The 15,898-nt window shown below is 33.9% G+C and overlaps 2 protein-coding genes across 3 annotated transcripts; one reads left to right on the top strand and one right to left on the bottom strand.

The window, feature by feature from the left end:
- The first annotated feature begins 3,851 nt into the window (after positions 1-3,851).
- Positions 3,852-7,424, top strand: LOC21398423 (ABC transporter G family member 15). The gene is made up of 9 exons (XM_010104069.2): positions 3,852-4,045; positions 4,165-4,244; positions 4,358-4,819; positions 4,963-5,085; positions 5,181-5,312; positions 5,494-5,775; positions 5,857-6,129; positions 6,345-6,452; positions 6,558-7,424. Exons 1-9 carry the CDS (start codon positions 3,880-3,882, stop codon positions 6,915-6,917), a joined length of 1,986 nt encoding a protein of 661 aa, XP_010102371.2. The 5' UTR covers positions 3,852-3,879; the 3' UTR covers positions 6,918-7,424.
- A 744-nt stretch (positions 7,425-8,168) lies between these two features.
- On the bottom strand, positions 8,169-11,237 carry LOC21398422 (protein TRAUCO). 2 transcript variants are annotated; one of them, XR_002902701.1, is made up of 3 exons: positions 10,055-11,237; positions 8,476-9,285; positions 8,380-8,394 (listed from the first exon to the last, which is right to left on the bottom strand). XR_002902701.1 is itself a non-coding variant. In XM_010104068.2 (2 exons), exons 1-2 carry the CDS (start codon positions 11,049-11,051, stop codon positions 9,020-9,022), a joined length of 1,263 nt encoding a protein of 420 aa, XP_010102370.1. In that variant the 5' UTR covers positions 11,052-11,237; the 3' UTR covers positions 8,169-9,019. The 2 variants fall into 2 exon arrangements, 1 of the variants encoding a protein (XP_010102370.1); XM_010104068.2 differs by having other exon boundaries at positions 8,169-9,285.
- Positions 11,238-15,898: the final 4,661 nt, after the last annotated feature.

Genomic DNA, 15,898 nt, shown 5'->3' with positions numbered 1-15,898 from the left:
TGTATAGTTTATTGTTGTCTTAAAGTTGTCGTTTGAATAATGAATTATCCATTTCCTGTTTAGATGTCATTTATTGTCGTTCATAAGCTATAGTATCGACTGATTTTTTTATCTTGTTTATTGTCGTTTTACCGAGTAGTCCTTTTTGCCTTTTCACATCATATGTTGTTTCAGTTTTACTTGTCGTTTTCCTTTTAGTCGTTTTCTTCTTGTTGTCGCTTCCATTTCATGGTCGTTTTTAATTTTTAATTTGTTTGACTTCATTTATATATATGTTATTGTCCTTTTATTTCTTGTTCTCGTTGTATAGCTTACTGTCGTTGGGACCTGTTATTCTCATTTGGTATTTATTGTCATTCTACACATCTTTATCGCCCAACAATTTACTATCATTTCGTTTTGCCGCTGTTTTTCAGTTTTCATGTCTTTTCTTGTCGTTTATACGTTATGCTGTCTTTTGTTGTCGTTCCGTGTTTTGTTTGTTGACTTCAAACTTTTATTTCGTTTTCCATTTCGTAGTCGTTTTTGTGTTCCTGTCGTTGTCGTGTTTTTACCGTTCGTACGACTTATTGTCACCTTCTGTAATTTTAAATTTTTATTTTCCTTTTCATTTTGTTGTCGTTAAGTATTCAGGGTGGATGTATTTTTGTTGTCGTTTATAAGCTCTAAAGTTACTTGTTTCTTATCCCGTCGTTTTCATCTTTTATGATCGTGGTTTTACCGTTTAGTCCGCATTTTTTCCCGTGGTTTTATTATATATTCTATTTCCTTGCATTATTCACTGATCGTTTTGTTTTGTTTTTTTTTTTTGGTTGTTTTCATTTATGTTGCCGCTTCTATTATTATTATTATTATTTTCATTTGTCCTTTTATTGTCGTTTGTTTGTTTGTTTGTTTTTTTTTTTTTTTTTGTCTTTTGCATATGCTTTTACTTTTCCGTTTTCCCTTGTATGTTTTATGCCTTTGACGTCTGTATTGTACTTTTTGTCGTTTGGTTTTACCATTGTCGTTTTCTTATTTACTTTGATTTTTATTGTCGTTTTCTTGTATTATTGTCGTTTCTATTCATCCTTTTTTCTAATGCCGTTTTCAGTTCATTTTTGCCGCCCCCTCTAGATAAGAATGCAAATGCGGGTGTATAAATATGTATGTGTGTGTATGTACGTATAGTATACACACAAATCTAAGTCCTGAAAAAATCGGTTTTTATTGTTTTAGAATTCTTTTCCATATAAATCTTATAACAATACTGAATTTGCAAAAATCCAAGCAGGCATGCAACAAGCCATGTGCTTTGTTCTAACACGAAATCTCCACAGCTTTTCCACTCCAACCTCCTTGTCCACACCCACTTCATAGAAAACGAAACAAAAGCATGAATATACTTTACAAGTAGCTAACTTATACAAGTAATCACTTCTTCTGCCAAAAAAAAATAAAAATCTACAAGTCGTCACTTCACCCAAGAGAAATTTGTCTAACTCATAAATACATGTCATAATAATGATCTGTGTTTTTAAGAGAGAGAAAGAGGGAGAGAGAGAGCTCACTTAAAAATGGAAGCTCGTCTGCACCCTTGCTGTCCCTAGGGCGTAAAAATTAAAGCGACTTTCTACGTTGCATTAATTTGGGTGGTTTTGTTTCAATAAGAGGAGATTTGGTTTTTTACGTGTATTTGTTGTGAGAAAAAACACTATAAAAAATTATGAATCATAATTTAAAATCAGAGACGAATATAGAAGAAACAAACGTTCTTAAGTTTTTTTTAGGTCAACTTACATTTAAAAAGGACAATAGGATAGCAATTGCTACGCTTCCATTACATAAAGGATTCCCAGTAAAGGAGAACAATGTGGTGCTCTGATCTCTGACACCATATTGGTATGTCGTACTTATTATACTAGCTAGCAATTATGTCAAAACACAGACGTAGGAGAAACGGAGAAAGAATTCGTTCAGTTAACTGTTCAAAGTAGCTTGTCTAAAATCTATATTCGAAAAAAAGAAAATAACGTACGTTATGAAACTGTTTTTCAATACATCTATTATTACAAGGTTAATGTTTAAGATGACTTATTAGTCCCAAAAACAAAAACAAAAAAAACCTTGATTTTACTTTATAATTATATTTTTAAGTAAAGTCTTAAATCCAGCACATACACTCGTCTGATAAATACAATTTTTTTGTATTCCCATGTGACATTGTTCATAAATTTATTTGGTGGGTTTAAGTGTAAAACTCGATGTTACATGTATTAGATCAATTATATTTTTTGAATGTTACACTTGAGTGAACTGAGTATTGCACGTAGAAAATAACGATATTACACTCGTATAAAAAAAAGGATGCATATGATTATACAAATTGTTTCAAACAAAAATGTGAAAAGAATATCTTATAAGAAATGATTTTTCGATAAGTTTCGTTTTCTTGGTCCTTGCACTGTCATCATGATATCGTGTTTATATGTTGATGGGGTTGCTGAGCTTATTTACTAGTAAGGGTCCCCTCTACCTTTTTTACCGGCTGTTATTACTTATTACCACTACTCACCTAACTTTTGTCTCCCACATATCAAGTGTTAACCATACAATTACAGCAGATTTGTTACCTTTTTCTTTTAATCTATACGAAAATTTTTGTTATTTGGTGGAACGTTAACTATACATTACAATCTATAGTAAGCAATCCAGTGAGAAATAATTTGATAATATAGATTATTAAGTCATCCTAGCTTTAGAATGATGAGGTAATATATGTTTCTAAGGCTATATAGAAATTGGCCATTACCTTAAGGTGATTATTTCTGTTTGGTAATTTAGAAACACGGGACTTAACAAATTAATCCATGTGAATGACCTATGTAAAATATAAAGCAACTTGAATTTAGAAATGTTACTTATAATGCAAAATGGGTTTAGAAATGTTTCTTGATAAAATTCATAGTACTATATTTTACCATGCACAAGCAATGGAATTACAGAAGAAGAATGATGAATAGTGGAGAATAAACAATCACAAATGTCCTTATAGTGTCTCCGCTAACAAGTAGTTGTATCAACATGGACAAAAAAATAGTGCCAAACTAGTATACTATAGAGAAAACCGAATCATGTCGAGGAAGCTACTTCATATGCACATTTCGTACTCTCTCTGTCAACCCCAAGAGTGCAAAAAAAAAAAAAAAAAAAAAAAATCCGTGAAATGCAAAAGATTCTTGATTAAGAGAACAGACAAGGAAAAACATGATAGTTGTGAGAAACCGAACGTAATAACTAATAAACACTACTCTCTGGATTAGTACTTCTTTCCTGTATTACCACTGTTGTGCCATATTCAAGTTGCATATGAAGAACATGAAGTGTTTGGTGAGAATATTTACTACACATGCATGTCACACCCAATATTTACTTTGTTTAATTATCTGTCTTCTTATTCAACTGTAATAGCTGAAAGCCACCCTCCACTCATTGCCCGTCAACCTTGTTAAAATTAATAAATCATGTCACCTTTTTATTGATTTCTTGTTTCCTGGGTTTTCTGTTTCTTCCATTATAAATTTTGCCCCTAATTTGTTGAGTAGGTATTTACTGTCCCTGCTGAGTAATAAATAGCGTTAGTGCCCATATTTGTCACCTTTTGATCAGTATATCTTTTAATATGTAACACCATACCAGAGACCACTATATATATATATATATATATATAACTGTGTTCCTTTGCTAGCTAGCCATAGTACTACAAACAAAAAACATAAAATTAAAAAAAAAATCACTCTTTTTGACATGAATGCTATGGACATAGAGTACTACGGTGGCGCTGCGGCCGGAGATACGGCGGAGTCTGATATAGATTTACCGAGAGGAAGAGACCAGTTGATGTATTTGGTGTGGGAAGATCTGACTGTTGTGCTTCCAAACTTTGGAAATGGACACTCAAAGCGGCTGCTTGATGGGCTGAGTGGGTTTGCTGAACCCGGCAGGATCGTGGCCATAATGGGTCCTTCCGGGTCTGGCAAATCAACTCTTCTTGATTCTTTAGCAGGTTCCTTAAAACTCCTCTATGTTCAGCTATACATATCCTATGTTTATATATATTAGTTAGTCTTCTTTTTATATACTAATTAGATGTTTTCACATTTTGTGTAATGCATATTGTTGCAGGTAGACTATCAGGAAATGTTGTCATGACAGGAAATGTTCTTCTCAATGGGAAGAAAAGGAGACTAGACTATGGTCTTGCTGTAAGTACAATTTTTTTTTATTTTTTTTTTATTTTTTTTTTTCATATGTCAAATATCTAGTTTTCTGACTTTGAACAATGACTTGGTTGGTTTACTATTGTTATATCAATCAGGCTTATGTGACACAAGAGGATTTGCTTTTGGGAACTCTATCAGTAAGAGAAACCATAACTTACTCAGCTCTTTTGAGGCTTCCAAACACTCTATCGAAAGAAGAGATAGATGGGATTGTAGAGGCAACAATTATGGAAATGGGTCTTCAAGATTGTGCAGATGGGCTTGTTGGAAACTGGCACTTAAGAGGTCTAAGTGGTGGTGAGAAGAAGAGACTAAGCATTGCACTTGAAATCCTCACAAAGCCTCGTCTCTTGTTCCTTGACGAACCCACCAGTGGCCTTGACAGTGCCTCGGCTTTCTTTGTCATTCAGACTCTCAGGAACATCGCTCTTGATGGCAGAACCATTATATCTTCCATTCATCAACCGAGCAGCGAAGTCTTTGCGCTTTTTGATGACCTTTTTTTGCTTTCTGGTGGCCAAACTGCTTATTTTGGACTTGCAAAGATGGCTGTTGAGGTAAAAGCAAAGCAGTACTAGTGAAATGGCCTAATGGAATTTCATTGCATGCAAGAGTTTTGTTTGAAGTTTTACTCATTTGAAGTTTTTGAAGACTTGAATTTTGAAGAGGAAAGTTTGAGAATTTTATAATGGTATTGCAGTTCTTTGCCAAAGCTGGATTTCCATGTCCAAGTAGGAGAAATCCTTCTGATCACTTTCTTCGTTGTATTAACTCGGGATTCGACAAGGTGACATCCACATTAATGGATTCTCACAGAATAGACGTATGTGTTTGATTTTCCTTTTCCAGTTTCCTTCTTAATTTCTGGTTCAATATATATTATCCTTTATTTTTTCCTGATATCTTAGAAAATTTCAGGACTTTGAAGTATCCTCAGATCCCCTAATGAACATACCGATAGCGAAGATAAAAGCAATGCTAGTTGAGAAGTACAGATGCTCTGAATATGCAAAAAGGGCTAGAGCTAGGATTCGAGAAATCTCATCCATTGTAAGCATGTAGACTATTTTATGAAGTGTTGAGTCTGTTGACCACATATATACATTTTTGTATAATTAGTTATGCAGTTGTCCTTAAACTATGTTAAAAGTCTCATTTTGGTCTCTGAACTTTTACTCGTGTTTGGACATGATATTTGTAAATCATTGACAAGTACTTGATGATTTTGCAGGAAGGACTAACATCGGAAAGAAGTGGGAGCCAGGCGAAATGGTGGAAGCAGCTCTCAGTGTTGACTTGTAGATCTTTCAAGAACATGGCCAGAGATGTGGGATATTACTGGGTAAGAATTGGGATCTACATTGCCTTATCTCTCTGTGTCGGCTCCATATTCTTCAACGTAGGCACGAATTTCACAGCAATCTTGGCACGAGGAGCCTGCGGTGGCTTCATAGCTGGTTTCATGACATTCATGTCCATTGGAGGCTTCCCATCCTTCCTTGAAGAAATGAAGGTACAAAACTAGCTAGTTCGACTTGTATTCTTGTGAATTGCGATATATTTAAGCAGCTTGAAGATGTCTTTCATGAAACAGGTTTTTTACAAGGAAAGACTGAATGGGCATTATGGGGTCGGCGTTTATGTTGCATCAAACTTCCTCTCGTCCTTCCCTTTCCTGGCTCTCATGTCGCTTGCCACGGCCACCATAGTCTACTACATGGTGAAATTTAGGCCCGAATTTCATAATTACCTCTACTTCGGCCTAGATCTCCTCAGCTGCATTGCGACCGTGGAGAGTGCCATGATGATTGTAGCTTCTCTTGTTCCCAACTTCTTGATGGGAGTCACAGTTGGAGCTGGCTATCTGGTAAGAAAAACGCTTTCGAAAAATGATAAAAAAAAACCATTGGTGGTAAACAACAACGGAACTCACATAACCCATTTACAGAACTTAAACTAAGATTTTATACTAAACTGATAATGAAAATCTTGTAATACCTTCTTTTTTTCTTTAGTCTCTTTTACGTTTTATTAGTTTGTTTATATCCTTTTTTTTCAGTTTTATTGACTCTGTTTAAGCAGGCGATTATGATGATGACTGCTGGATTCTTTCGCTCTATTCCTGATCTTCCTAAGCCACTCTGGCGTTATCCCATTTCATATATAAATTATGGTGCTTGGGGATTACAGGTAACTCTAGAAGAAGTATACATAATTCAGTCCTCAAATTACCTATAAGAGTAATATCATGCAAAAGAACTCACTCTGCTGTAACATTTGCAATATTGTTTATAGGGAGCATACAAGAATGACATGATCGGCCTTGAATTCGACTCCTTCTTAGCCAACGGCACAAAGCTGAAAGGCGAGTTCATCCTCACATCCATGCTCGGCATTAGGCTGGATCATTCAAAGTGGTGGGACTTAGCAGCTATTGTGTGCCTTCTTGTGTCCTTTAGACTCATCTTCTTCGCCATCCTCAAGTTTAGGGAGCAAGCTTCACCTTACGTTCGGACATTTTACACAAAGAGAACTCTCAAACATCTCAAGAAACGTCCTTCATTCAGGAAAGCACCATCCTTCCCTTCCAAAGGGCAACAGCCTCTCCATCCATTGTCTGCTCAAGAGGGTCTCAATTCTCCGCTACATTATTAGCACCATTTTTTTTTCCCTCAGCAGGTTTCATCACCAATTCATTTTTGATTGTGTGTCATTTACAGCACTTGATATGGTTAACTTAAAATTGCTATTTGTGAGTTTGACCAAGAAGGAGGTTGGTCAAACGAGGGCTTGAGATAACAGAGTCCTCCATTAAAAGATTAAAAGTAAACACAACAAGAATACTGAGGTCTTAAGTTCAACAAAGACAAATGTGTGGCTTTCTGAGGCAGTTTAATAGTTCGTTACATGACCAATGTATGAACAACATGATTTAAATTATTATGTGCAGTTGAATATTTAATGATGTGCCAATTAAAGAGTTAGAAGATTGTAAAGTGTTTAGGATATCCAAAATGAAGGGCTTAAAATGCAACTGGCTATAATCCTGGTTCTCTCTTTTTTTTTTTTTTTTTTCCTTTTTAATTTGTGGTTGAATTCAAATTCACCTTAATGAACTTGGTTTTCACATGAATCCTATTCCTAATTTATTGACGGTTTAGATTTGTAACTCTATTTTGTAAATAAAAAAATAAAAAATAAAAAAAAAAACCTATTAAATATCTAGTTTATGTTTTGTTTTGTTTTTGTTTTTTTTGTTTTTTTTGTTTTTTTTTTGTGGTCAAGTCCTACATGTAATGCATACACGCAGTTTGCTGTGGAGTACATTAATAAAAATGTGTGTGCGTGTGTTTAAGGTAATCTTTGTTTTTCTTCAGGTTGGCTACGGGAAAATGTCAAGTAAATAAATGAAAAGAAAGGAAAAAAATAATAATGATGATAAATAAGGAAATAAAATAACTTTTCACTCTCAAGATGTTACAATTTCATTCTAACCATGTACTCACATCTCCTCTAAACATTTACTAAGATGCTCTACAGCATATTGCTTTTTTTTTTTTTGGTTTAAAATACACGCACACATTATCCTTCTACCCCAAGGGGTTGCATTTACACTTTACTGCCTCTTGATTCAATAAGCAAGGACTTGTTTGTCTACCTGATTTTAGGAGTCTTAAAATCAACGCGAGCAGCAACAAGAGATTATCACAACAATTCTTATAGACGTTTGGTACATGAATTCAGAATCATTCTTGATTTGTTTTTTGTGAGAGAAAATACTGTAACAAATCACGAATCATGATTCGAATCATGGCATGAATCTAATAACCAAACAACCCAATCTCCACGACAAGCTCATTGCTCAAACAGATGTGAACTTCCTGTCAAAGAAAAATAAATTACCTTAAATGACAAGTTGCCACCAAAGACACAACTGTGTGATAAGTAACTGATAACAAAGGAGAAAGATACAGACGTAAATACATGTTAAAAGGTAGTGTACATTACTCTCAATAGACATCCATTTTCCCATTGATGAGCATCAAGTTGTGAACCCTTGATGGACGAGTCATAAAACCTGATTTGACATGATCATTATCATGCCTGTTTTAACAACCTGGGAGACTGGAAGCTGAGCAAGAATTAACTGTTAATGTATGTGCATGTACATGTATGAGACAGAGAGAGAGAGAGACTCAGAGAGATCCTATACGTGCATTATATTGCGTCCTCCATAGCCAATGGCCAAAGTATTTGCAGTTATGCAGATGATCTGCATTGACCATTAAGCATTTCAGCAGAGGAACGTTGAAACAATTAGAATCCCTCAACAGAAAACAAAGAAGAGAAGTAAATTATAGACGACAAAGCACCATATGTGAAACAGCTAGCCCTGATGCGTGCAAGCTCTTGAAAAAAAAAATGGTATATGATACCAGTAGAAAAGTATGAGAGTGGAGACAACTATGACAGAAACTTAATTTTGATCAGGACCAAAGTGAAATTAATTTATAACAATTAAAAAGAGACGTGACATGAAAAGAACTAGAATATCCATTAGTAATTATCAAGATATCATGAGGGTCATGGAACGGCTTCATAATTCCCATGTGGAATTTCTCTCCTCTAAACAGAGCCAAGATTACAACTGTTCATCAATTAATTTATAAGTTAAGCTTGACCCCGCAAATAAATGAAAAAACAAATGAAAACTCAGATACATATCCCAAGCAATTAGGAAGGTTGAATGGTGTTGGCTAAGGTTTCTTCTCATTTGACGTTCCATTTTCAGTTCGGGTTTCAAAGCCATGATATGGAACTTCAATCATGGGCCTAGGCGCTGGACGTCCATCAAAGTCTGCTGGAAAGAATTCAAAGTCAGGGCCAAAATTGAATTTGACCACACAATTTGGTTGATTGGGAAGAGTATACATCGAAGCAGCAGGGTAGTAGCGGCCACCAGGAAGATGCTTAAAAGCAACCCCTTGCCATATTCCATTCTTGAAAAATGATATCTCACTTCCTGCATACAAAATATCACACTAACATTTGCTCTACCGACAAGAAAAACACGGGTCTTTTTTGCTAAAGCAAGACAAATACGGATGAAGTAGCATTCATAAGCAGAGAAAGTGCAAGGCAGCAATAGAGTAACATAAAGCTGGTCTGATAATCAAACCGCTGTATCAACTATCAAGATTTTTGTCAGTCTAGTCATCTAATCCAACAAGATAAAAATCTAACAAGTTCCTCTAAATAAACATGACCCAACAAGTAAGAGTCCGTTTAGAAGGTATACTCAAACCACGAATCTTGATTCTGAAGTTTTAAAATTTAATTTTTTTGTGAGAGGAAAACACTGTAGCAGAATCAATAATTTGAGTTTGAGCATATGAAACAAACGGACCCTAAATACTTTTGTTGTGTCATCAGATATTCGTCTAATCTAATAAGATTAAATGCTAACAAGTTCCTCTAAATCAACAGGTCTGACAAGTAAATATTTTTGTTATGTCATCAGATATTCATTTAACCCTTGTCACCACAGACCCTTCAAAAATGCTTGGAACATTTGGTAACCACCTGAAATACATATAGTTGCCTCACGATGCCTAGAATTTAATCAAGTTCAACTGTGGCAGAAAGCATCAATTTCTAACACCTACGACTACGACATCTATCCCATAGATAACTTCACATCAAGGACATGAATTAGATGCAAAATAAACACTTCATAACACCCACATTGTAGAAGCTAAAAAAAAAAAAACAAAAACAAAAAAAAAACATACCAGGAACTACTTTAGGAGGATCCTCCTTCGCCTCGGTAGTGCAATAACGCTGTCCCTTGAAGAGATGAAACTCCGGCGCCCTGGGCGCATACGCTGCGCCACCAGGCAAATTAATGTAGAAACCAATAACATCACCTTCCTTATATCCCTCTTCTCCATACTTCTCTCTCAAAGCCTTATGAACCTTACTTCCATCAATATCCCTGTACCCAAAACTGTTCCCGTCGTATCCAACCGGAGCCTGCAAATCCCCTTTCTCCGTCGACCATCCGAGCCTCGTATGCCCCGTCTCCCCCAAATTCTCAACCCTAATTTCGAAGTACCAAGCCCCTTCCACAACTCCTCTGGTGGCTCTCACCATTCTGTAACCCTTGGTACTACCCGCGCTCAATCGATCCTCACTCAATTCCACTTTCTCCGCCTTGTAGACCTTCGACAAGCAGATTCTCATCTCCGGTGTGTCGTCGCTCTTGTCCGGGAACCTCGTCACCGGAGCGATCATCACCGTGTCCTCCGTGGCGGCATTGTGGTTATTCGCCTTATTCTTTTTCTTCCCCTTCCGCGTCGATTTCGTGACCCACACGTTGTTATTCTTCTTCTTCGACTTCTTCGCGACCGTCGCCGGAGCCGGCAACGCTGCTGCCGCGGCGGCGCCGTCGTTATCGCCAATTGGCTGCGGCAACGGAGTCTGGTCCTGGTCCGTCAAAGAAGAGAGCTGCTTCTGCTTCTTCGGCGGTGGATCTTCGTCGTCTTCATCATCGTTGTCTTGGGACTTGACGGACTCCGAGAGGTCGTCGGAGGCCTCCGGATCAGTTTTGACGACGCCGTTTTGGTGCTCTGACGGAGTCGCCTCCTCGGGGATCGCGTCGGTTGCGGTGGCGGGAGGCTCGGAGGCGTCGTTGGCGGTTGTGGCGAGATCGTCAATGGCGGGAGTGAGGTTGGCGGGTTCGTCTTCTTCGTCGTCTTCGTCTCTGTAAGCGGCTTGGAGAGTGTCCATGGCGATATGGCGAGAGAGGATTTGGGGAAGAAGGGAATTAGGGTTTTGTTAGGGCTCTTGATTTGAAGAGAATTTGCCACGAAAAAACTGGTGAGCAAAAAAGGGTGGGAGTTTCCGTTGCTTTGTCTTGTCAGTAACTCCGATGCACAGAGTCCGATGGAGATATGGAAGGGAGCGAGAGAAAAACAAGCGGAGTTCTGTTTTGTTCCTTTAATGGGATTATTAATGGGCTTTTTTCTTTGGAAAAACTACATGGGCTCTTAGCATGGGCTTGAATATTAGGATTGGGCTAAAATTTGTTAATGCTACTCTATTGGGCTAAATTTCGTCGAATTTGGATGCCGAATGGGGAAACACATAAGCGAAAAATACAGAGAAAATGGCAAAAACTGACCCTTAAACATCCTTGCGAAGTTTTACCCTATTATTATAATAGGCTACCACTTTAGTAAGAATCTGTTAAATTATTTACTCTAAGAGAGCAAAATTGAATAAGCTAATTTTGAGATTCAAAAATTCTTAATGGTACTATTTTAAGAGGTATTTGTCAAAATTACTTAAAAATACGTGATTTGCACATGAAAAAAAAAAAGATGATTTGTTATGATTTTATAGAGGCTTATTATTTATATCATTCTAAATAATTTAGTATCATTATAGTGTTTTATTTTCTATTCTCTTTGTCAATTGAATGGTGTCCGGGCCCAGTAGATTCAAAAGAATAACATGTCGGGGGTTAACACGCGCATGCACAAGACTCGTCGAAATCAGATCCGACGTGACCATGGTGCTTAGTGAGCTTCGAAGTCAATGACGTAGGCAGAACTTTCGACGGATATATGAGGTCGGTTAGACCCGAAAAGAATATAAGAAACCAAGTCTTAAGGCCTGTTTAGTTGTCAAGTCTCTAAAATATTATAAAAATGATAAAATTTGATATCTTTAAAATAATGATTATATAATTATATAGTATAAAATATGATGCCATTTAAGATAATTATTATGTAGTTTTACTATTGTTTAATATTTTTAAATAAATTTGTTAAGTTTCAACTTAACGCATAAAATTTTGCCATGTAATGTAATTATCACAGTTTGAATCCCCCAAGAAATTTTCCTGTAAGTATATTGGGTTTTTGCTAGATGAGTTTTAAGCTAAAAGTTTGCGAGTATTTTGTTTTTATATTCTGTTTACAATATTTTTGTTATTTTGTGCATGTTAGAACCTAAAAAGAAATGGCAACAAGAAAAATATATTAAAAAAAAAAGGAAAAAGGCCCAAAAATTCCCATCCTTCTCCGACCCACTTAAACTGTTGAGCGTTTAGAGATTGAAACTTTGGGTTTGTTTTTAAACTTGAGTGTCGATCTTGAGTTGAATTTGAGTTATAACTTGAGTTGAAGTTGTAACTTAAGTTTGTGTTTAATTGTGTACATTTGAGTTATGGTTTAATATGAGAATCTTTTTAAGTTTGTATTTGGGTGGATCAAAACTTGAGTTTGTATTTAAATAGTATTTTAATAAAAACTCAATGATGATGAAAAATTTTAATAGGGTATATAGGTGAGATTTTATTCGTCTTTTCGTTGTAAACACATAAAAAAATAAATTATTTCAATCGGAATTAAAACGAAAAAAATTATAGTGTTTTTAAGAATAGAAAAAATATTGTTCATTAACTTAAGTTTGAGTTTAGGAACTTGAGTTAAAGGAAAAACTTGAACTAAGATTTTAACCCCAAACTCAATTAAAATTCAAGTTAAAACTCAAATTCAAACTCAAATTTTACAAAAGAACACGAACTTAAATAAAATTGTACATTGAGTTCAAATTTTTTTTTTTTTTTAGTTTGAGTGCAAATGAACAAGCCTTTTATATTCCAACCTGTCTGTGTGTTGCCCTAACATAAAATTACTAAAAATAGAAAGCAAAGAAGAGAAAAATATTGGCTTTTTAAATATAAAAATAAGAGACTTTCTCTGGTAGAATCAGACAAAATAAACTATCAGTAATTTTCTATTTTCAGCTGTCAAATCTGTATTAAAAACTAACTGTTCGGTTGAAATCTATACGATTTACTTGATCTAACTACCTGCACTACCTGTATGATTGACCTACTAGGGTAACTCTCTAAAAATGAAGGACAGTAGTTTTTAAGCTAAAATACTAAATTATAGTAGTAAATGAAATCTAAAACATTTTTGTTGGAGTTTCAAGGTTATGGTGAGGCTATGACATTGAATAGTAAGTTTGCAAATGGAAATATATTTCAAATATTAGTGTGCAAGTTTTACTTCTCTTTGATTTCATCAACATTATTATTTTAATGAATTAACCCCAAAGTTTAAAAAAACTGCATCAAAGTCCTCCAGCAAAAGAGGTGTGTATCCTCCAGCAAAAGAGGTGTGTATGTCGGCCTCGTTCACTTCGCTGATTCGAGTTTAGAATTCGAGTTGAGATGTGACTTTATATGATAGTTTTTTACTGTAGTAAAAAAATTAAATGTGATTATTTGTGAGAATTTTTTACTGTAAAAAAACTCGATTAAAGACCGGTTTTTTTTTTTCAGAATAAAAAAAGACCGGTTTGTCACTTACAAGTGATGGAAAAGTCTACAGATTAAAAATAACATATAACACTTACCGTGACATCATTTCTTTTTCTTACGGAGAAAGATCTATTATTGCATTGATAATTAGTTAACAACTAAACGTTGACATTAATTTGGAAAGTACAAAAGTGTCATTGCTTAATTTCGAAAAAGAAATGTCTTTGAAAAAGAAAAAAGAAAAGAAGAAAGAAATAAAGAAAAGGAAATGATACATAAAGTGGCGTACATAAAATTTTAAGAAATTATAATCCTATTTAGAATTGATTCTGTTTTTATTTTTTATAATTTTTAAAAAATAAAAAATAAAAATCTTTTTAAAACATCGTTTAACGTAATAAAAATAAAAAATAAAAAAAATAATTTTTTAATTTAATATAAAATGAGAAAAAAATAAAAAATAACATTTAATTATTTTTATTTTTATTTTTTCTTCTCTCGAGCAGAGAGACATTAATGAGTTTTTTATACTAAAAATAATCTCTTGATAAAACTACTAAATTCATTTTTAAAAATAATTTCTGTCTGAGATTAAAAATATTTTTTATTTTCATTTTTATACAAAAAATAAAATTATTTTAAAATGATAAGGAGATGTTTGGTTCATGGATTAGAATTATTTTTGATTTACGTGTATTTTTTGTGAGAGAAAATATTATAACGAATCATAAACTATTATTCAAATCATGATATGAATTCTTTTACCAAACGTCACTTTAAACGCGCCTTATAAATCAAAACCAATATAAGTTTTGTTTTTTTTTTTTTTTTTTTTAAGAAAGCAGATAAAATTTTTTTAATGCGATTTATTAACAGAATTTGAAGCTTTGGTTTGTCAAAAGCAGAGAGTTTCAATAAAGTGCATATTGATATGGAACAGTGAATTTATGATGAATGGTAAGTGAAAGTCTTTTAAGGTATCGTTTCATTTATGTATTTAAAATCATAATTTATAATTATTTTTATTTTATGTGTATTTTTTATAAAAAAAAATACTTTAAAGAATCATGAATTATGATTCAGGATCATAGACGGATATAAGAAACAAACGTTACCTCATTTGTGATTGCATCGTGTTACGGTGAGGCTTTCGAGCAGGAACAAGAAAATAAAGAGGGCATAGTTTTCTTTTTAGAGATTTTAGCACGTGACATATGATAGTTTATGCTATTTATTACGTGTATTCCGCACGTATTGTCATGTTAAAGACAATTATAATTATTTAAAAAATTTTAAATTTATTTTAAAAATGAATATGTGCAAAGATAATCATTGACTAAAAAAAATAAGGATACATATGAAGAAATTTATTTTAACTAATTAAAAATAAAATAAGAACACATACGAAAAAATTACTCTCTTAAAAAACACATAAAAAAATTAAAGTGTAAAAAAAATGAATATGAAAAATTCACAAAATTTACAAAATGCTATGTAAGACTCGTTTAGTTCGCTTATTTGAGTTTTTAAATTGAGTTGAGATGTGACTTTATGTTAAAATTTTTTACTGTAATAAAAAAAGTTAAATGTGACTGTTTTTTAGATCTTTTTATTGTAATAAAATTTAAATCAGTAAAATAAATGAGACTGTAGTATGTATTAGTGGATGATTTTTATATGTTTCACAGTGGATTGATATCCATGTCATCTGCTACAATATGATGATGAATGTCATTTATCATTCACAATAGGATTTTTCAAATTTGTGTTGCCTGTTTTGCCCTTCCAACGCCCCTTACTTTATTAAGCGTTTTATATGTCTTATTATCAATTGTTACCTGATTGGAGTTATGGAATTTAATATTAGACAGTCAAAAGTCCATCGGGTATACGTCGCAGGTGACGAAATACAACTAGAATTTTAGTGGGTCAACTCATATGCGTTCACACGTGGCATTGCCCCTACAAATTGATTGCAAATATATCCTAAGAATCGAAATCTCTGCGTCAACTAAGAACCGTTTAGTTTATTGATTTAAATTTTTAATTTGAGTTAAAATGTGATTTTATATGAAAATTTTTTATTATAATAAAAAAATTAAATCTGACTGTTTGTAAAAAATTTTTACTGTAATAAAATTTAAATTATAAATTTAAATCAGTGAAATAAACGGATATACGGACATTTTTTTCAATAATGAAATGCTATTCTGTTTGTTTGACGTACTGTCCGCTCACCATGCCCTTTTGACTAGCCCCCTTCTTGGACGACGCTGCAAATTTTTCACATACATCAAAC

The sequence above is a fragment of the Morus notabilis genome, unplaced genomic scaffold, assembly GCF_000414095.1.
Source record: "Morus notabilis unplaced genomic scaffold, ASM41409v2 Scaffold1005, whole genome shotgun sequence".
Taxonomy (NCBI): domain Eukaryota; kingdom Viridiplantae; phylum Streptophyta; class Magnoliopsida; order Rosales; family Moraceae; genus Morus; species Morus notabilis.
Note: the sequence above shows the minus strand (reverse complement) of the source record. Positions and strands in the feature narration are given on the sequence as shown.